Raw genomic sequence first — 23,621 nt, forward strand, 5'->3', positions numbered from 1 at the left:
GCTGAGAGAAGGAGTCAAACTTTACCGTAAAGAGCAAAGCATCAATCAAACTCCAAAATACAATCCCGTTAGAAAACATATTCTTACCTCATTCTTCTCTCTAAAAATAAGTGCTCAATCATGTCGATGATCATACCTATTTTTTCGCTTCAGATTTTTAGAATAAAATTCACAACCGGATGAGGAGCTGAGAAAAAAATAACCCAAATCCGAACAAATTCCAAATATGATTCATCCGTGTTCTTACAGATAATATTCAAAATTGTAAATACATCACTTTACATGTATATTTTGCAATGTTCCTCCCCATTTTTACAGCTTCTCTTTGCCCAATCTTTTTTAGCAAACTTATAGTCGGCAGGGGACGATCATGAAGTGAATCATAAAACGATTTGATGGATTTTAACTTCCCACCTAGTCTTGAGGTGGAGTTGTAACATTCAAACGCTTATATGCTCTTAAGCGTTAAAAATTCTGCCTTTCATTATTTGGAAAGCGCTGTTTAAGGAGGAAGAGGCTATTAAAATCGTATATTTTCTGTGCTTGAATAAATTGACATAAGGATTTCGGAAAATACGATAGTAATCTGAAAACAGATTTTATCAAGCACTTATTACCATTATCTATTGTTTTCCATGTGAATTCTAAGAGCACCAACTTCTCAAATGGTTTGGGTGTGATGTTATATGAAAAAAACCCATCTACCCATGTGCTGTCTAAACCTTCACCTTTTTGCAAACGTGCAAACACTGGTAAAATGAACTTCAAATCATATTAGGGGTTGTGTATATAAACAGGTAGAAAGTCCTGTTGTTGAACATTTAAATTACATGTTGTATTTACCCTTACAGACCCAACACATTTTCGTATTTTTAAATACCAGTTAGTCCTCTGGTGATAGATTCATTTTATAATTTACGTTGCCCAACAGTGAAATTGACTTATTTACTATTTTTATAAATTCTGTCATGACTACGCCCATCAATCTTTCCCACGTAATGTCTCAAAAACTTATCCCAATTGCAAGGTACTACTCGAATCTCTTTGGACATGGGCATAAGAGACTACCATGGCTTCATGTTCCTTGATACAATTTAACTTTGATGGAACTTATACATCTGTGAGTTTAGCTTTACAATCCAATGCGACCTTGTCACTTTGTAAGAGTGAATTTTGAAAGTTTTTGAAACTTTCAAAGTCACCGCTAACTCTTTCCAGATATTAGTACCCATGAACTTTATAGTGTCTTATATTATTCTTTATGTTTAATAAACAACGAAATCTAGACCGACACACTGGACAATAATAGCATAGCATACTCCATCACGCTTTTTTCTCTCTCCCACAACCTGACTGTAATTGGATTGAGATAACCATTTGAATCAGGCTGTGTAGCAATTGTGCAAAGATGCAATACCCAGTGCTTAACCACTACAATAGACGTTTTCCTCAATGTTTATGTCACCATTTTTATATCACTGCACTGACCCTCCTGAATCCTTTATCCTATTGTAAAATAGTAACAAAAATCATTAAAACTCACTACCTTCCTCAAAAATATCTATTCCTTTGAATGTTACTGGATATTGACCATTTAAACAATTAAGATCTACTTTAGGAAACTTTTCCCCTTCCATATTAGCTTTGAATTTTTCCAACATCGTCTTACTAGCATCTTCTCAAAGGGGTTTGTAGGCTGTGATAAATAACGAATACTAGAAAAGCGCTGCAGCCCTTTAACAAAACAAATTCGTTCTACACCTTTACAATCCACTAAATGTGGATTATATTTAAAACTGTAGCACTCTTCATATACAAGCCTCTTAAAATGAAATCTTTTTTAAATTTACACGTTTACATCAACATTTTCAAAAAATACACTGTCCCACTCCCCCTCTCATTATAGATTTCTAGTTTTGACGCAATACTTGTCTACCCAGTGCAAAAATGCATTCTCAAAATTCAGCAAGTGTGGGTTAATTGTAGGCATTTCAGTTCGCTCGCAGTACAAATACACATCACCCGGCTTTTTATTAAAATAAAACACTTTTTTGTGCGATAGATGCTTTTATGGTATCCCTCCTAGCCCAGTCTTGAATCTCCCGTTTAGAAAGAGCAGGAATCTAGCCTACATAAGATGCTTTTATGTTACCCCTCCTAACTCAGTCTCGAATCTGTCGTTTAAAAAGTCCCTACACACCACTACATTGCGCTAAGAGTTTATTAGATGAATCTCAAAATGCCGCCCTCTGGCAATAAATTGAGTGTCATAGGGAGTTTCCTCTATCTTACCACAACCACCACTCTGTCTGATATCAACATCAGTATGTGTAAGAGGGGTGAAGTGTGGAATGGAATCACCCAACTTACTCAGAATATCTTTGAGTGTATTAGGACTGAGGTGGTCAACCCAAGAAAAATCATTGCCTGATACATTTTAATATTCCAAGGCACTTGGATGAACAGAAATAACATTCAAACCTTCAATTGAAATATTAGGGGAAGTTGCAATCACCTCTCCAGACCAATCTTCAAAAATCTATATATATTACGATTGAGGTGGACACTCCAACCAAAATGAAGCTCTTATAAACATTGCTCTTCAAACGAACTTGGCTGAGTAAAACTAATATCCAAACCCACCGTTGAAATATTAGGGAAAGTTACATTCCCATCTCCACAAGAATCTTCCAATAATTTATGTGCATTAGAAGTGAGGTCGTCAGTCCAAGAAAAATCATTTCCTAATACAGTTTGCTGTTCAAAGACGCCTGGCTGAGATGGGGTAGTATTGGACAACATTAGACCTCATGTAACCCATCTGTGGTGTATAATGCTATACTACTGGTTGCAGGTGTTTGGTTACTTGGTGTTCAGTTACTCGGAGTTCAGTTGCAATGGAACCACGTAGAAGTGGTGAATCTGATGTTCGCTATAAGAGCTAACACTATGTCCTGGAACCACTTTATCTTACAATATTATGCCACATGTTTACAAATACATGATTTTTAGAAACAAGGCTTGTTTCTAAGTCAATTATTAGAAACAAGACCCAGGTACTCCTTACGAGAAGTAGCTCCGTAAAATTTCAATTGGAATAGGAAACCATTCAGGAAGAGCTAGATTACCCCTGAAAAAATAACGGCTTGGTACCTTTATAAGAATTACTCTTTCCAGTAATTGTAACCCAGGCCAAGTGTATAAAGGTGACATTTGAAGGGAATACTAAGGAGGTGAGTTGAACTGAATCTCACCTCGCCACCTGAATGCAGATTGCCAAAAGGTTGTATCAGCAATTTCTCAGAAACAAACTAGTGTTTAAAGTTGAAAGTTACAGTATTGTTGTAGGAGATTTTAAACTAACAAAGAAGTAATATTTGCCTCATACTTTTCTATTTCCACTGCTACTACACTGCTACTGCTACTGCTTTATTTCGTAATAAAGCAGTAGCAGTAGCAGTGTAATAGCAGTGGAAATAGAAAAGTATGAGGCAAATATTACTTCTTTGTTAGTTTAAAATCTCCTAGTTGCCCTTAATACAACTGTTACAAGAGATAAGGCTCCTGCTAATTCTGCTGCTACTGCTATTACTAAAATTACTATTGCGACTAAAGCTATTAGAGCAAACATTTTGGGGAATGTCGAAACAGTTTGTTCTATATAGAGACCTTTTTGAAAAAATTCTTTTTGGTGAATTTTTTCATTCAAACCTGATGATGTATGAAACTAATTTCAACAATTCTTTGTGTGTCTAGATTTTTGAAAAGAAGTATGTTATTAAAATCGGTGAAAATTTTTATACGCTCTTGTAAGAAAGATTTAATAAAAAAAAGTTTTTTAACTGAAAGTAAGGAGCACACATTAAAACTTAAGACGAACAGAAATTACTCCGTATATGAAATGGTTTGTCCTCTCCGCAATCCCTCGCTCTTTACACTAAAGTTTTTAATTGTATTAAAAAGTAGAATTGTGGCAAAGAGTCAAACTTTAGCGTAAAGAGGGAGGGATTGCGGAGCGGACAACCAATTTCATATACGGAGTAATTTCTGGTCGTTTTAAGTTTTAATGTACGCTCCTCAATTTCAGTTAAGGAAACTAAAACTATTTTATTTTTAATTTAATTTCTAAACGTTTTTGAATTAATGCACGTTTGATTTTGGCTCTCCGTACATAAATTATTAAAATGAAATTTGCATATTAATTCTTTTTTTTGGCTAAATGGTTTTCTCTTAGTTTTGATCAGACGATTTTGAGAAATAAGGGGTGGGGAAGGAGGCCTAGTTTCCCTCAACGAACGTTTTTATTAGTAAAACATATACGTTACTTAAGAATTAACTTACGTAACAAACTTTTATACTCTTATATTTTGATTATATATATATGAGGGGGTTTTTCCCCTCGTTAATACCGTGCTCTTCACACTAAATCTTAAGTTTTCTCCCAATTCCTTAAGAATGACCCCTGAATCAGAAAGGCCGTAGAATAAATAGTTGAAATTACTCAAGTTACTCTAGCATAAGGGGCGAAGTATTTATCTCCCCCTAAATACCTCGCCCGTTATGCTAAAGTATTCTAAGAGCACCTCATATGCATAATAATCTTTGTTCGTATTAAGTTTTAAAGCTACTCCTTACTTTCAATTGAAAAACCTTTTTCATGTTTATATTTTCATTGTTTTTTTTAATAGTAATGCTAGAAAATCCTGAGCCCTTTTCATTGAATTTCTCTTCCCCCATGAAATATTACTCCAAGGAAAAATCCTCCCACATAGCCTTCTCCGTTTAACCCCACACCCAAACTAAAAAAATCCCCCTGAAAACGTCGGTACACTTCCCAATAACCATTACTGTATGTAAACATTGGTCAAAGTTTGTAACTTTCAGCCCCTCCCCAGGGGATTGTGGGGCAGTAATTCATCCACAAAGACATAGTTATTATGGGTTTCGACTATGCGGAACAAAATGGCTATCTCAAAATTCTGATCCGTTGACTTTGAGAAAAAAATGAGTGTGTGAAGGCGCCTAGATGCTCTCCAATTTTTTGGTCACTTAAAAAGGGCACTAGAACTTTTCATTTCCGTTAGAAAGAGAACTCTTGCAACACTCTAGGACAACTTGATCGATACGATGACCCCTGGGGAAAAGAAAAAAAAATAAACACGCACCCGTGATTTGTCTTCTGGCAAAAATACGAAATTCCACATTTTTGTAGATTGGAACTTGGAATTTTTTCTATAGGGTTCTCTGATACACTGAATGCGGTGGTGTGATTTTCGTTAAGATACTATGACTGTTAGGGGGTGTTTCCCCCTATTTTTCAAAATAAGGCAACTTTTCTCAGGCTCATAACCTTTGATGAACTAGACTAAATCTGTTGAAACTTATATATTTTAAATCAGCATAAGAATCCGATTCTTTTGATATATCTTTTAGCATCGAAGTTCCATTTTTTAGAGTCTCGTTTACTATTGAGCCGGGTCGCTCCTTACTACAGTTCGTTACCACGAACTCTTTGATTAAAATTTAATTTAAATTAATTCTTATTAAATTTAAATTATTATTTGAATAATTAAACTATTTAAATTATTTAAATTAAAATAAATTTTATTATTTAAATAAAAATAGAAAAATTTTAATTATTTAAATTTTCCAATGAAAATTGGAAAATTAAATTAAATTTTTCAAAGAAAAAGGCTGTGTCAATTCAGAACAAATAGAAACAAAACTAAAGACAAATTATTTTCCACGAAATAATTTTTAAAAAAAAAGTAAAGAGCTATATTAAGCCGAGATAAGTAGAAACAAAATTAAATGATGTTCGAAGTGAAAAAGTACCCAAAGTAAACATCAATAAATAATGAAACCCAAAATAAACAGAAATTACTATAAATAATAGTCAAACTCAAAACGATCGGAAACGAAGATGAATAGGGCTGATAATACCAGTACGTTCTAATTACCCGAACATAGTTTGCATTTTACTGAAAATAAGAGAAATATTAAATAAGTTTCTCTTAATAACTCCAAAATCATTAAGATTTTAAGTAATAAATATTGTACATGTACATTAAACCTGCAACCAACATTCATTTGCGTTTTTTCAATAATCCTGGTTATTATGTTTGCTTTTCGATATTATGAGAAACAGGAACATCGAGATAAGGATTGTTTTTAGTAAATTAAAAGTCACGTTCTAGTCTTCAGAAACCAGGGGGAGGGGTCTCTGCTCTTTTTGAAAAAAACTCGGCTATTTATTGTAATTCATGTTCATTCGAAGTTTTATTTATTTATTGATGGCTATTTGTGGTAGTTACGTTTGTAAGATTATTTGACTTTATTTATGCTCATATTTGGTTGAATGGATCTCTTTACGTTTCTTTGAAAAACTCATTTTGAGGAGAAATTTTTTATATTAATCGAAGAATAAAGCAAAATAAAATTTATCCCAGTTCTTAGCAATGCTTTTTTAAATGAAACTTTAAGTTCTTTTTAAATTGATCTATGATTTAATTTATTAAAACCTAGGTTTTTTTCAAACTGCACAAAACGTCAGGTTTTATACCACAATTTAAACTGTTTCTTTATAGTTTAAGCATTTCGAAAAAAATAAATAAAAGGATCCGACTGAACATATGTGCTCATGGCCTTCATTCTAAATTCAAACGAGCTGTCACATTCTCCATAAAAGAAAAAAGCCAAATACCTCGCTAGTAAAGATCGCAATATCCTTGACACAGGCCTCAAATCACCTATTATTAATTGTTCTCTGTCAAGTGGACACGAATGATTTGTGTCCAACCACTGCGATATACAAATTTTACAAAAAGCATGTTCACATATTGGAGCCTGAAATATAAACACAAAAATTAACTAGTTAAAATTAATCATATTGTGTTGAATAATACATATTTGTTTTCTCATTTTAAAATTTTCACTGCTCTTAATAAAATTGTGTTTATGTATATACAAAATAGATTACTTATAAGAATTGTTATTACATTTTACTCCATGAATTTACGCAACTTGCCCAAATAGAACCAAATTGCTGGAAAGTACTTGTATTATCCAGCAAAGGGCTCCCCGGGAATATAGCGTTGAAGAGTCCCAATGACTTGTCATTCGGATGACTTGTTATCAGCAGTTGCGTAGTTAAATCTATAGTGTTCAGTAAGTTTAATATTACACATTAAAAGCTATGAGCCCGAGGAAATTTTTTTGATTTTCAAAACGAGGTGATTGTTGGTCCTGTTGGAACTAATGGTCCTAGAAGTGAGAAAACTCATGTGAAAAAAGGTTATAACCCCGTTTTCTAGTGATCATAAGATTGGACAGCAACTAGCCCTATCCCATACCACTTTTACCCAAAAGAATATTCGATCAAAATTTTGACATAGCCATTTGGTTCAGGATTGTTCAAAGGTCCAATACCTATGAATGTAGAGATAGTATAAGCCCTCACTTAACCATTTGGGAAAAGATATTAAGTTATGTAATTTGATCACTCTCTTAATATAGAATTTTTATTAGGAAATATGCAGCAAGGATTTTCTGCATGAGGAGGTTTTCAACGATGAGAATTTTTATGGGGAGAAAAGTTTGGAAACGGTGGGGAGAAATATCGTCGTTGGCTGTTCACTTTTACATGCAGAGAGAACGTTCCATAGGAATTTTCCGGGGAATCGTGAGCATCGAGCAAATTGTGTGATTTTCATTTCGTGAGAGGGGGGGGGGGGGTTTAATTCAGAATTATTTTTTGTCAGGGAACTTTCCAAGAGAAGAATTTCAGATTTGTTGAGGAATTTTACAAATAAAATCTTCACTGAAGAGGAGGGGGTTCCCAACATCATTTGAAACACGATGAGAAGTTAAATAGAAAACAAATTCTTGAAAATTAAAGTAAAGACAATTTCCCAATAGGAAATGTTTGAAGAGAATTTTATTGTGGGGATGAATTTCAAGTGTACTTGTACTTGTAGCGGGACCAGACAAAGACGCCTCACCCGGCATCTAGAAGACTACGCATGGTTGACTCCAATTTTTCGCGATCTTGTGCCAACTCTTCAGCAAACCGGAGCCAGCAAATCTCTTCAAAATTCGCCAACGGGGTTGAAGTCATTTTTGGCAGTTGCTATTGATCACCAGGTCAACTGCCCCAATCTGGCAACGGGGAAGCTAGATGCACTTGATTTATGATACGGCCATTGGGTCTTCTAAGCACATTACCAAGTCAACGCAGTCTTCTCTGTTTGACAATCTTGGCCGTGGGTTTGATTTTACAGCAGTGGTGGTGCAAATCAGCATTTGAGATTCTGTTGTAGTATCGAATCTGTAGGATTTTATGTAGACGGTGGTGATCGAAGATTTCAAAATCATGGAGATAAAGCGCCTTAAGTGCCAAGTTTTGACTGCATAGAAGAAGACATATCTAAAAGCCGCTTTATATTCAAAAATGTTTCTCTTCATTCTGATCTCCCGCCAGATCCACAAATGGTGGCGGAGTTGTGAGAAGATTGCCTGGGCTTTGTTGATTTAAAAATTCTTAAGTGGGATAATTTTAGTACGGTAGAATGTTTTCCAGAGTAATAGAGAAATTTACCACGGAGAACGAAGGTGTATTTTCCAACATGATTTGAAAAACCATTAAAAAGTAAAGTAAAACTTCTCAATCGATAGCAAATGACAGGTTTTCAATTGAAGCAAAATTAAAAAGTCAAAGCCGATATGATATATACCATGCACTAGGTAAGCTACTCCTTTTCAATTCCTTACTTGTTACACTCGAGTTTTTTAGTGCTTGAAATTTTTTTATTCCAAATCAACGGTACCCATGTTTAGAAATTTGTTCTCAAATAATTTGAAAATAGTCTTACTTTTTAATTATTTCACAAAGAAACCTAGTATTAGAAACTGCTTAGCCTACTTAGTAAAACTAGTGGCTATTGTGAATTCAATATCTGCTCCTCAACCAATAGGATCGGCACAAGTGCATCCTATTAAATGTGGAAACGTTTGCAAAATCTCAAAACTCACAAATTAAGTCCAATTACTTATACTTGAATTTGGAAGGCTGCTCTTTGACCTGGCTAATTGTTCAAATTTTTTTCTTCATTTTTGGCAAGATCTATACATTTCTAGCAAAAATTAATGGTCTATAATTTTGACTTTTATGTTTGAGTTAGGCTGTCCATTATTCTTTCACTGTGATTATCTATATACTATGATTATTCGATAAATATATATATATATATATATATATATATATATATATATATATATATATATATATATATACATATATATATGTATATATATATATATATATATATATATATATATATATATATATATATATATATATATATATATATATATATATATATATATATAAATAAGTTGTCTGTGTGTGTGTGGGTCTGTCTGTCGGGTGACGTCATGTTTGTGGGACGACTGACGTCATGTTTTCAACTGACGAAATTACAGACCGGGACATCGGGACACAAATGACGACCGGGACACCGACACACAGGGAATATAAATGACGACACTCAAAGAGAAAGCGACCGGGACAAAAGGAATGTTCGATTAGCAATCACCATCAACAAAGCACCGGGACACAAATAACGACCGGGACATAGGGAGTATAAATGACGACCAGGACATAAGTAAAAAAAATAAAAAACTAAAAAAAAGGTAAAACTATAAAAAAACTAAAAAGAAAAAAAAACAAAAAACTAATAAAAAATAAAAAAGAAAAAAAGAAAAAAGGAAAAAAAAAAAAAAAATGAAAAATAAAGGAGAAAAACAAAACTAAAAAAACGAATGTATATACAGACCGGGTCACCGGGATACAAATGACGACCGGGAGACAGGGAATATAAATGACGACCGGGACACAGGGACACAACTAAAACGGGGACGCCGGAGGGCACAAGGGGATATAAATGACGACCGGGACACAAGGAATATAAATGACTCCCGGGACACTCAAAGAGAAATTACAGACTGGGGCACCGGGACACAAATGACGACCGGGACACAGGGAATATAAATGGCGACCGGGACACAGGGACAAAACTACAAAGGGGACGTCGGGGGGCACAGGGGGATATATAAATGACGATGGCGACACAGGGAATGGTCGATTAGCAATTACCATCAACAAAGCTCAAGGGCAATCATTAGAATCATGAGGTATAGATCTGAATACGGATTGTTTTCCCATGGACCATTATATGTTGCATGTTCAAGAGTCGGTAAACCTGACAATCTATTTATATGCAAAGACAATGGGACAGCAAAGAATGTTGTATATTCGCAAGTTTTACGTATATATATATATATATATATATATATATATATATATATATATATATATATATATATATATATATATATATATATATATATATATATATATATATATATATATATATATATATATATATATATATATATATATATATATATATATATATATATATATATATATATATATATATATATATATATATATATATATATATATGGCAAAAAGCGCCCCCACCAATATATATATATATATATATATATATATATATATATATATATATATATATATATATATATATATATATATATATATATATATATATATATATATATATATATATATATACATATATATATATATATATATATATATATATATATATATATATATATATATATATATATATATATAATGAAAAAAGAAATCACCAATGCAACAGCACAAACACATAAAAAAAGAATAAAGGAAGAGAGAAGGAGCAAAGGAAGACTGTTTTCCTACATTAATAACTAACATGGATCAGTACTTTAATGAGGCCTCAACCCTACTCATCCATACAATCACAGAGGTCAAACAGCATATCCATACACAATAAACCATAAAGAATAAACCATGGACAGGCAGTCGTGTCGTAAGTAAGTATAAGTCGTAATATATATATATATATATATATATATATATATATATATATATATATATATATATATATATATATATATATATATATATATATATATATATATATATATAAATAAGTTGTCTGTCTGTCTTTGGATCAGGTGACGTCATGTTTCTGTGTCGGCTGACGTCATGAAATTAGTTGTCGTCATTTTTGCTTTGACGGTGACGTCATTAACGGTATTTAAGACATTTGTTCACGGAAAAATGTTTACTTGTAAAATGACTGAAGAACCTACAATGGCAACAGCCGAGGAATCTGCTCAAAGAACTTATGCCAAAAAACTTGCTGCTGATAGAGAAAGTAAGAAAAGAAAGCGTTCCGAGGAATCACAAGAACAGCAAAAAAACAGGCTTGCGGCTAAGGAACGCAAAACCGCGCAGTTAGATGAAAATCCACCTGGACAGCGAGAGTCAAAACATATCAAAACTGAAAATGATAGCGATGATGATTGGGTTTGGGATTTTGACTTGGATAAGGTCATCAATGCCTACCAGATTTAAGTTAAAAAAAACAAAGGTTCGTCGATATGTACTTCATATTGACGCTGAAAAATAAAGAAGAAAAAGAAAACTGAAAAAAGAAAAAAGGTAAAAAACTAAAAAAAAACTAAAAAGAAAAAACACTCAAAGAGAAATTACAGACCGGGACACAAATGACGACCGAGACAGAGGGAATATAAGTGACGACCGGGAACCTCAAAGAGAAATTACAGACTGGGACACCCGGACACAAATCACGACCGGGACACAGGGAATATAAATGACGACCGGGACACAGGGACACAACTACAACGGGGACGCCGGGGGCACAGGCGGGATATATAAATGACGACCGGGACACAGGGATTGTTTGAATAGAAATTACAGACCGGGACACTGGGACACAAATGACGACGGGGACACAGGGAATATAAATGACGACCGGGACACTCAAAGAGAAATTACAAACTGGGACACCGGGACACAGGGAATATAAATGACGACCGGGACAAAGGGACACATCATTAGAATAATGAGGTATAGATCTGAATACGGATTGTTTTTCCCATGGACAATTATATGTTGCATGTTCAAGAGTCAGTAAACCTGACAATCTATTTATATGCACAGACAATGGGACAGCGAAGAATGTTGTATATTCGCATGTTTTACGTAGTTAAAAACATATATTTATATCTATCTCTAATCACAGGTGGGACACAGGGACACAACTACAATGGCGCGTAACTAATATGGCGCGTAACGACTTACGCGCACGGGGGGGCTTAGGGGGCGCGAAGCGCCCCACCAACTAGGTGTTGGGGTGGTGCGAAGCGCCACCCCAACAGCTAGTATCTATATATATAAAAATAAGTTGTCTGTCTGTGTTTCTGTCTGTCTTCCAGGTGACGTCATGTTTCTGTGTCGACTGACGTCATGAAGTTAGTTGTCGTCTTTTTTGCTATGACGGTGACGTCATTAAAGATATTTAAGACATATATGTTCACGTAGAAATCTATTAATGTTTAAGTTTAAAATGACTGATGAACTTACAATGGCAAAAGCCGATGAAGATGCTCAAAGAGTCTATGCCAAAAAACTTGCTGCTGATAGAGAAAGTCAGAAAAAGAAAGCGTGCCGAGGAATCAAAAGAACAGCAAGGAAACAGCTACTTCGGCTTGAATACATTTGTTTTGAGCAGCTTCCTCGGGTGTTGCCTTTGTAGGTTCTTCAGTCATTTTACAATTAGAAATTTCTCTTTCAACGGTCTTCTTAAAATTAAAAATTTGTCTTTGAATGATATTCTTAAATACCTGTGTCCTGGTCATCATTTATATTCCCTGTGTCCTGGTCGTCATTTGTGTCCCGGTATCCTAGTCTGTAATTTCTCTTTGAGTGTCCCGGTCGTTATTTATATTCCCTCTGTCCCGATCGTCATTTATGTCCCGGTCTGTAATTTCTCTTTGAGTGTTTTTTCTTTTTAGTATTTTTTAAGTTTTTTACATTTTTTTTTCAGTTTTCTTTTTCTTCTTTATTTTTCAGCTTCACTATGAAATACATATCGCCGAACCTTTGTTTTTTTAACTAAAATCTGGTAGGCATTGATGACCTTATCCAAGTCAAAATCCCAAACCCAATCATCATCGCTATCATTTTCAGTTTTGATATGTTTTAACTCTCGCTGTCCAGGTGGATCTTCATCTAACTGCACGGTTTTGCGTTCTTTAGCCTCAAGCCTGTTTCCTTGCTGTTCTTTTGATTCCTCGGCACGCTTTCTTTTCTGACTTTCTCTATCAGCAGCAAGTTTTTTGGCATAGACTCTTTGAGCATCTTCATCGGCTTTTACCATTGTAAGTTCATCAGTCATTTTAAACTTAAACATTAATAGATTTCTACGTGAACATATATGTCTTAAATATCTTTAATGACGTCACCGTCATAGCAAAAATGACGATAACTAACTTCATGACGTCAGTCGACACAGAAACATGACGTCACCTGACAGACAGACACACAGACAGACAACTTATTTTTATATAGATAGAAGATAGATATATATATATATATATATATATATACATATATATATATATATATATATATATATATATATATATATATATATATATATATATATATATATATATATATATATATATATATATATATATATATATATATATATATATATATATATATATCTTCTATATATATAAAAATAAGTTGTTTATGGGTTATGTCTGTCTGTCTGTCCGCATATGACGTCTGAATTATTTCATCATATACCAATTCAAAAACGAAAGCATACAAGCTGATGTAGCTGAGTTGGTAACGTTGTATGTTCCAGGTTCTAGGTTCGAGAGGTTCCACGTTCAAACCTTACAAAAACTACAAAGAAACAAAAAAAAATAAAAAGCTAAAAAAAAGTAAAAAAGGTAAAAAAACTAAAACCTAAAAAAGAAAAAAAAACTAAAAACTAATAAAAATAACTAAAAAAAGGTAAAAATTACAAAACAAACCAAAAACTAAAAAAAACTAAAAAAAGGTAAAAAACTAAAAAAACTAAAAAAGGAAAAAACTGAAAAATAAAGGAGAAAAAGAAAACTAAAAAAATAAAAATAAAAGGGGGATATATAGGGGGGATATATAAATGACGATGGAGACACAGAGAATGTTTGATTAGCAATCACCATCGACAAAACTCAAGTGCAATCATTAGAATAATGAGGTATAGATCTGAATACGGATTATTGTTCCCATGGACAATTATATGTTGCATGTTCAAGAGTCGGTAAACCTGTAGTGGGACACAGGGACACAACTACAATGGCCCGTAACTAATATGGCGCGTAACAACTTACGCTCGTGGGGGGGCTTATATTTATCTTCTATATATATAAAAATAAGTTGTCTGTCTGTGTGTCTGTCTGTCAGGTGAAAAGTAGAATAGCTAATGCTCAAGTTTGGAAGTATAGAAAGATAAGTCTACAAACCAAGATTAGAATATTGGAAGCTACAGTGATGATAGTGGTCAAATATGGCTCGGAAGCATGGGCAATCTGAAAAGCAGATGAAAATTTACGAGATGTTTTCCAGAGAAATTGCCTACGGATTGTTTGGAATCCCGCTTTATGGGGCTATAATGAAAGAAAGGTTGAGATGGCTAGGACACGTTCTACGGATAAAGGATTACAGATTACCGATGATTGTCCTTTTTGGCCAATCGTCTGAGGCTACACGGAAAGCAGGACGTCTTTGTCTGGGTTGGGTGGATGTCATAAATAAAGATTTAAAGTAAATGGGAACTTCCTGGGAGGGTGTAAAGAGGGAGGCTTTAAATAGAATAGGTTTCTGTGTCGACTGACGTCATGAAGTTAGTTGTCGTCATTTTTGCTATGACGGTGACGTCATTAATGGTATTTAAGACATGCGTTCACGGAAAAATGTTTAATTGTAAAATGACTGAAGAACCTACAATGGCAACAGCCGAGGAAGCTGTTCAAAGAGTCTATGCCAAAAAACTTGCTGCTGATAGAGAAAGTAAGAAAAGAAATCGTGCCGAGGAATCACAAGAACAGAAAGAAAACAGGCTTGCAGCTGATAGAGAAAGTAAGAAAAGAAAGCGTGCCGAGGAATCACAAGAACAGCAAGAAAACAGGCTTGCGGCTAAAGAACGCAAAACCGCGCAGTTAGATGAAAATCCACCTGGAAAGCGAGAGTCAAAACATATCAAAACTGAAAATGATAGCGATGATGATTGGGTTTGGGATTTTTACTTGGATAAGGTCATCAATGCCTACCAGATTTAAGTTAAAAAACAAAGGTTCGGCGATATGTACTTCATAGTGACGCTGAAAAATAAAGAAGAAAAAAAAACTGAAAAAATGTAAAAAACTAAAAAAAACTAAAAAGAAAAACTTACTAAAACTAAAAACAATCAAAGATAAATTACAGACCGGGACACAAATGACGACCGACACAGAGGGAATATAAATGACGACCAGGAACCTCAAAGAAAAATTACAGACTGGGACACCTGGACACAAATCACGACCGGGAATATAAATGAAGACCGGGAGGCAGGGACACAACTACAACGGGGACGCCGGGGGCACAGGCGGGATATATAATTGACTACCGAGGCACAGGGATTGTTTGAATAGAAATACAGACCGGGACACAAATGACGACCGGGACACTGGGACAGAGGGAATATAAATGACGACCGGGACACTCAAAGAGAATATACAAACTGGGACACCAGGACACAAATGGCGACCGGGACACAGGGAATATAAATGCTATTTATATGCACAGAATGTTGTACATTCGCATGTTTTTCGTAGTTAAAAATATATATTTATATCTATCTCTATTCACAGGTGGGACACAGGGACACAGCTACAATGGCGCGTAACTAATATGGCGCGTAACGACTTACGCGCGCGGGGGGGGCTTGGGGGGGCGCGAAGTGCCCCACCAACTAGGTGTTGGGGTGGTGCAAAGCGCCACCCCAACAGCTAGTATATATATATAAGTCGTCATATATATATATATATATATATATATATATATATATATATATATATATATATATATATATATATATATATATATATATATATATATATATATATATATATATATATATATATATATATATATATATATATATATATATATAAGCTGTCTGTGAGTGTGTGGGTCTGTCTGTCGGGTGCCGTCATGTTTGTGTGTTGACTGACGTCATGAACTTAGTTGTCGTCATTTTTGTTATGACGGTGACGTCATTAAAGATATTTAAGACATGCGTTCACGTAGAAATCTATTAATATTTAACTGTAAAATGACAGATGAACTTACAATGGCAACAGCCGAGGAAGATGCTCAAAGAGTCTATGCCAAAAAACTTGCTGGTGATAGAGAAAGTAAGAAAAGAAAGCGTGCCGAGGAATTAAAAGAACAGCAAGGAAACAGGCTTGAGGCTGATAGAGAAATTAAGAAAAGAAAGCATGCCGAGGAATCAAAAGAACAGCAAGGAAACAGGCTTGAGGCTGATAGAGAAAGAAAGAACAGAAAGCGTGCCGAGGAACTACCAGAGCAACACGAAGCCAGACTTGCTGCTAAAAGAGAAAGTGAAAAAAGAAGGCGTGCCGAGGAACTACCAGAGCAACATGAAACCAGACTTGCTGCTAAAAAAGAAAGTGAAAAAAGAAGGCATGCCGAGGAACTACCAGAGCAACATGAAACCAGACTTGCTGCTAAAAGAGAAAGTGAAAAAAGAAGGCTTGCCGAGGAATCACAAGAACAGCAAGAAATCAGGCTTGCTGCTGATAGAGAAAGTAAGAAAAGAAAGCTTGCCGAGGAATCAGAGCAACCTAAAAGTTATCGCCTGGCATTCAGGTACAGCCCAGTCGATGATTATAGCTTGAGTAGATGTGTTCAAATCGGGACTATGTCTAAAATTTGTCCCCATTGCAAGGCCTTGAAATTCAATGGTGAAACAATGGGAATGTGTTGCGCCTCGGGAAAAGTTAAACTTCCTCTATTGGCAGCACCACCAGAGCCATTGAAGACTATGCTTACTGGAACTACGTCAGAATCTAAGCGTTTTTATGACAGATCAGAAAATATAACTCATGCTTCCAAATGACGTCGTTGGGTGCACAAATCGAAAATCCAGATCAATCTATGCCTACTTTCAAAGTAAAAGGGCAAATTTATCATAAAGCAGGGTCCCTTCTACCATTCTCAGGCGAGAATCATAACTTTTTACAATTGTACTTCATCAGTGATAGAAATTCTGAATTGAATGCACGTTGCGAAATTTCTTCCAATGTTAAAAGGACAATCGTTTCCCAATTGCAACATCTTTTCCACGAAAATAATAATTTAGTGCGTCTGTTCAAAACAGCCATCGATTTGATGCCTACTGATACGCATAGAATTGTTATTTCCGCTGACAAAAAGCCTCCTGGCCAACATGTGCGTAGATACAATGCTCCAACTATCGACGAGGTGGCAATCGTTATGGTCGGTGATCAGTTTTTACCTCGAGATACTATTCTTCATAAGCGAAACGCTCAGTTGTAAAGAATTGCTGAAACTCATCGATGCTACGATGCCCTACAATATCCTATCATTTTTTGGGATGGAGCCGACGGCTATCACTTTAATATTAAATTGATGAAACCAAACAACTAACAAAGAAATGAATAAGAAATGCAGTGCAATGCATTCTTATTCTTATAGACTAATGATTCGGCAGGATGAAGAAAATTATATTTTAAAATACCTTCAATTGTTTCACCAATTCGTCGTTGATATGTATGCTAAAATTGAATCAGAACGTTTGCTATATATCCGCCTGAATCAGACCAAGCTCCGCTCTGAACAATATATTCATTTGCGAGATGCAGTTATAAATGACGGTAATACATAAAAGGTTTAAAATGTTTTATTAAAATGTTTATGTTTAAAATGTTTTAGTTTTTAACTTCAATATATTAAAATCTAGCTGTTGGGGTGGCGCTTCGCGCCACCCCAACACTTAGTTGGTGGGGGCGCTTTGCAGCCCTCAAAGCCCCCCGGCGCGTAAGTCGTTACGCGCCATTGCAATTGTGTCCCTGTGTCCCACCTGTGAATATCTTACGAGTATACAACGCTATCCCATTTGTCCGGGTCGTTATTTGTGTCCCGGTGTCCCAGTCTGTAATTTTTCTTTGAGTGTACCGGTCGTCATTTATATCCCCTGTGTCCCGGTGTCCCGGTCTTCATTTGTGTCCAGTTGTCCCAATCTGTAATTTCGTCAGTCGACAAACTTGACGTCAGTCGACAAACAACTTCATGACGGAATAATGCTTAATCCTCATAATGACGTCAGTCGACAAACATGACGTCAGTCGACACACAAACATTACGTCAGTCGACAGACAGACAAACAAACAACTTATTTATATATATATATATATATATATATATATATATATATATATATATATATGTATATATATATATATATATATATATATATATATATTTATTTATTTTCTTTATTTCCCTCAAAAAATGAGGAGTACGCTACAATATAATATAAAGAAAAAAAACAACTGATAACACTTACAATCAAAACCTATCAAATACTGATCCAACAAAAGAAAAAAAAAAAAAAAAAAAAAAAAACACTTTCTAAATATATTAGCCTATAAATCATGAAGAGCCAGAACTGTTACTAAAAAACGGAAATAAATTGTGGCTTAAAAGGCTAATTTTCGCCCTATCTTCAAATGTTTTATATTTTTTCTTTATACAGACTACAGGATCCTTCACATTAAGCTTTAAAACAATCTCAGTGTTAATAAAAGAAAGGGGGAAACCAAGTAAAAATTTACAAAATTAAAAATAAGCAACTTTAATGGGCGAAAGATCAGAAGGTCTGAAATTTCGGAAGAGGAGGGACGGGAACAATACGTGAGGCAGAGCAACAGCGCTATACATACGACCAAGGACGTCCCGACGGTAAAGACCCCGAAAACGAATTAAAAGACCAAATACCTTGCGTAGTTTCATCTGAACATGCTGAACTAGGACTGGTTTAAAATCTCTTTTCGAAGCAGCATAAGGTAATCCCAAATAAGTGACTATTGGCGACGACTGAAAAATAACACCATTGCCGCAATCGAGAGTCGCCCTGGCATTATCCTCTAAACAATTTACAACAAAAAATTGACATTTTTCAAAACTGATAGAAAGGCCCAAACCTTTTAAACAATTAATTAAAATATTAAAATTAGAAACAAGACTAGACTTGGACCGGCTTAGAAGGATAATGTCATCAGCATATGCAATGTAAGACAGATTTCGAGATAATGAAACAAACGAGCAGGAAAGAGAATTAAGGGCAGTAGCTAAACAAGAATTGAATATATAAGGAGAAATAATTCCTCCTTGTCTAATTCCTCTACCCACTTGAATTAATTTGGACTGAGATGAAGACGAACTCGGACAGATAAGGATCTTTAAACCAGAATACCAAGAGCGAAGGACTCGTATTACAGCTAGGGGCAATCCAGCATGGATTAAAGTGAGCAGAGCAAGTGCATGAGAAATGTTATCAAAGGCCCCTTTGATATCAATCAAGAGGGCGTATAGCGGTTGACCAGAGATTCTCGCTTCTTCAATAACTTTACTGAAAGATGCATGGGCATGGTCACATCCCAAACCTCTCTTGAAACCAACTTGATTAGAACCAGTGTCAAGAACTTCAAGAAGATCCTTCAAACACAACTCAAACACTTTCCCAATCATAGAACCCCTAGTAATTGGCCTCCAGGAACTACAAGATGACAAGTCTTTTTTCCCGCTCTTAGGAATAGGCGTAACTATGCCAATATAGAATGACGATGGTACTAAACCAGTAGTAAGTAAAAGGTTGAAAAATGCCAGCAGAGTAACAAGAAAAGAAGAAGGAGCAAGTTTGAGGTGATTAGCAAATAAGCCATCATGATCCTTAGCCGACTGCGCCTTTAACGTTTTGATTGCTCCACGTAACATATCCTCAGAAATCCTGTAATCAGTTGAAAAATTCTTCAACCTTTCATCTAATTGCAACACAACACTGTTAGAATCGTACGAAATCGACAACTTAGAAAAATAATTTTCCCACTCTTTTAGCGATGGTGTGGAATTAGTATCAGGCATGTTAATCCGCCTGTTGCCTCGGAGAACATTCCAAAGGAGATTCTTGTCCTTGTCGTTATCAATGTTTGAAGAAGCTTCTTCTATTACCAGGTTATTTTGACGACGGAGCTCTGCTTGGAATTCAGCCTTTCTCTTTTTCATTAGCAAAAAAACTGGATGCGAGTCTCTTGGCTTACCGAGGGCCCGCCATTCCCAATACGCTTGTTTAGCCGCCTTATTAGAATTTACCAAAAAAGGATTGAGGCTCCAAAAAGGTTTCTGCGCGCCCAATCTTATCCTATTAGTAGGAAAAACTGCCGCAGCACCATACTTTAAGCAATGGATTAATTCAAAATATAGACAATTAATAGTCAAAGAGGGATTACTATCCATTGAATCCAAACTATCAGGGATATAAACTTTATCAATTAAAGTCCCAACTCTTTCTTGGTAAAGCGGTCTAAAATTTGGATTCCAATCAACCCGATCAAAAAATTTAGGAAGCTTATTACCAGAAAAACGAACTGGGGAAGGACGAGAAGCCAAAGGGGGTATAAGGAACTGAAGCGGCATGTGGTCACTAACGGGGAATTCTTCGATTACAGTAACCACAGGCAAAGGATCACTTGGGTTAGAAGAAAAAACATGATCAATATTAGTTGTACTACCACTCCAATGAATATAAGTAAAATCCTGGGACTTCGGTAAAACAGAAAAATTAGGAAGACAAGAAGATAAAATTGTACCCCTTTCATTTGCTATATTTGGATCACAGTTAAAATCACCTAAAATATAAGTACGCAAATTTGACTGTAAACTAGAGACAAAACGACTAAGATTAAAACAGCATTGAGTAAACGCATTAAAAGAAGTATCATCATGGTAATCAGTCGGAAAATAACAATAAATTAAAACTACATTTGAAAAACTACAAGCTAAAAAATTTGTATCAATTGCTAGAATAGCTGCATTAAGAGACTTGGGTATAATAGTAGCTAAACCACCGGAGGGACGTCCACCAGTCGGTGTAGCGGGAACAGCAAAAATGTCATGCTCAGTAGACAGACTAGAAAGCAGATTCAACGAATGATCAAGGAGGTGGTGTTCCTGAAGACATAATAACGATGATTTTTCATTCAAAAAACTATGAAGTACAGGTAATTTTCCTAACACACCATTTGAATTAAAGGACGTAATACAAAGTAATACATTCATTTACAAAATTTCTTTAAAATCGTACACCTAAAGCTGTAAACTGGATGATCATTTGAGCCACAACTGGCGCATTTAACTGGCGCATGACATGGGGAGTCTTTAGTCGAAATGTGATTACCACTACATTGGGCACATCTGAAACATTCAGATTTACACTGATTTTGAACATGGTTAAAACTTTGACATTTAAAACAACGCCTAGGCTGAATACGATCACGTTCCACTCGGAAAATCTCATAACCGAATTTGATGCCATGTTTGATGTAAAAATGCAGGTATTCTTCTGTTTGAAAAATAACTCTTACAGTTTGCGATTTTCCTAGCCGGTTAAACTCGATTATACCCGGAAAGTCCAATGCGTAGGCACTAACATCAAAATCAATGTCCACACTCCTGATAATTCCAAAAAATCGCCGAGGCTTGGAAGTTATTATGCTTTCAGGAAAATTAACCTTTAGATCACAACTGAGCTTCGATGCATCTTGACATGGTACCGATACCATAACACTATCCTTAGTTGCTTTAACATAACGAATATTTGCACACCCTGTCTTATCAAATTCTTTCTTGCGGCAGACAGGATCCTTCAGTAGGAGAGTGGGTGGGTTTTTTATCACTATGGTCTCTAATGGGACAGTCTTTAGTGGGAGAGGCGGCCATTCATGGTGGGGTACAGTGGGGGGATTGAGATCAAGATCATTGCCAGGCGTTATTTTTTTCTCTAAATTAGATTCGATACGCTCAATAGAAGAAAGTGTTTTTTCAAGCTTTCGGGAGTAGTCATAAACAAGTTTATCAAGCCGGACGCTGATGTCAGGCTTTAATACTGGACATTCATTAAAGCTCCGTGGGACGATTACAGGCCATATGAACTGTTTCGAATCAAGTTCTATGATAACACGCATTATGTCCGAGGCAGTAGTCTTTCAGCTGTTTTTCCTCTCCTTTCTTGCAATCTACCAGCTTTACGACACAGACATGCGAGCAGCGTTTTTGCTACATTCAACTCTTCTAAACGATAGAAACCTGCCATTGCGTTACATATTTCATCAACACTTATTCCTGCTTTCAACGAATCAAGAGCGAAGAATAATATCGAATTAACTGCGACATGCGGAATTCCTGTCTCTGACACAAAAGTCTTATCAAAATCGCATGCATTAACTGGCTGACTTGTGACGTCAGATATATTGTCACTTGCACTTATCTCAGTGGAAAGTTTATTTGGTCTTGAAATAGACTGGATTGACAGGTCCACGCTTCGACTGCATGAATTTTCAGCTACAGAATTAGTATTAGCGGGAATGGATTTTTGACTGCTGATTATCGGGGATATACAGGGATTATTATTCGAGATGCAAGATTCATGTACTTCATCGTTATTTGAACAGATTAAGCAAATCCAATTCGGTTTTTCTTTACGCTCAATTGGGGAAATGCCTGCACACTGTGGGTGAAACATCTCAAGACATTTTGTGCATTGCAGGGTAATCCCCTTGCCACAAGATCGACCACAACCAGAACAAATAAATATTGACATTTCTCACTCCTTAGGTCTGGGCTTAAATAAGCAAGGCCAAAAAAAAATAAAATAAATAAAATCGCCTTTAGCGCTCCATTAAGCTTATAATGCAATAGAATCCTTTATGTAGGTCAATAAGTATAGTAGGGATTATGCGTCACTATAATCCCTATTGCGAAATTTTGAGTTTCTTCACATAAAACTTACTGAATTAATAATGTCCATGCAATATCCAATATATATATATATATATATATATATATATATATATATATATATATATATATATATATATATATATATATATATATATATATATATATATATATATATATATATATACTAGCTGTTTGGGTGGCGATTCGTGGCCCCCCAAGTCCCCCCACGCGCGTAAGTCGTTTCGCGCCATATTAGTTACGCGCCATTGTAGTTGTGTCCCTGTGTCCCACCTGTGAATATAGATAAAAGAGAAAAGATCTCTCTTTTCGTTATAGATATATATATATGTTTTTAACTACTTAAAACTTGCAAATATACAACATTCTTTGATGTCCCATTGTCTGTGCATATAAATAGAGTGTGGTTTACCGACTCCTGAACATGCAACATAAAATTGTCCATGGGAAAAACAATCCGTATTCAGATCTATACCTCAGTATTCTAATGATTACCCTTGAGCTTTGCTGATGGTGATTGCTAATTGAACATTCCCTTTGTCCCGATCGTCATTTATAT

At 35.3% G+C, this 23,621-nt stretch overlaps 1 protein-coding gene across 2 annotated transcripts in view; it reads right to left on the reverse strand.

Moving 5' to 3' along the window:
- The window catches only part of LOC136024989 (E3 ubiquitin-protein ligase NRDP1-like), a 69,534-nt gene that overhangs the window by 35,715 nt on the left and 10,198 nt on the right, over window positions 1-23,621 (reverse strand). For both annotated transcript variants that reach the window (XM_065700600.1, XM_065700601.1), the window contains exon 3: window positions 6,704-6,846. In XM_065700600.1, coding sequence (XP_065556672.1) covers window positions 6,704-6,846 — 143 coding nt within the window. The remainder of the gene's footprint in view (window positions 1-6,703; window positions 6,847-23,621) is intronic.

The sequence above is a fragment of the Artemia franciscana genome, chromosome 3 (genome assembly GCF_032884065.1).
Source record: "Artemia franciscana chromosome 3, ASM3288406v1, whole genome shotgun sequence".
Taxonomy (NCBI): domain Eukaryota; kingdom Metazoa; phylum Arthropoda; class Branchiopoda; order Anostraca; family Artemiidae; genus Artemia; species Artemia franciscana.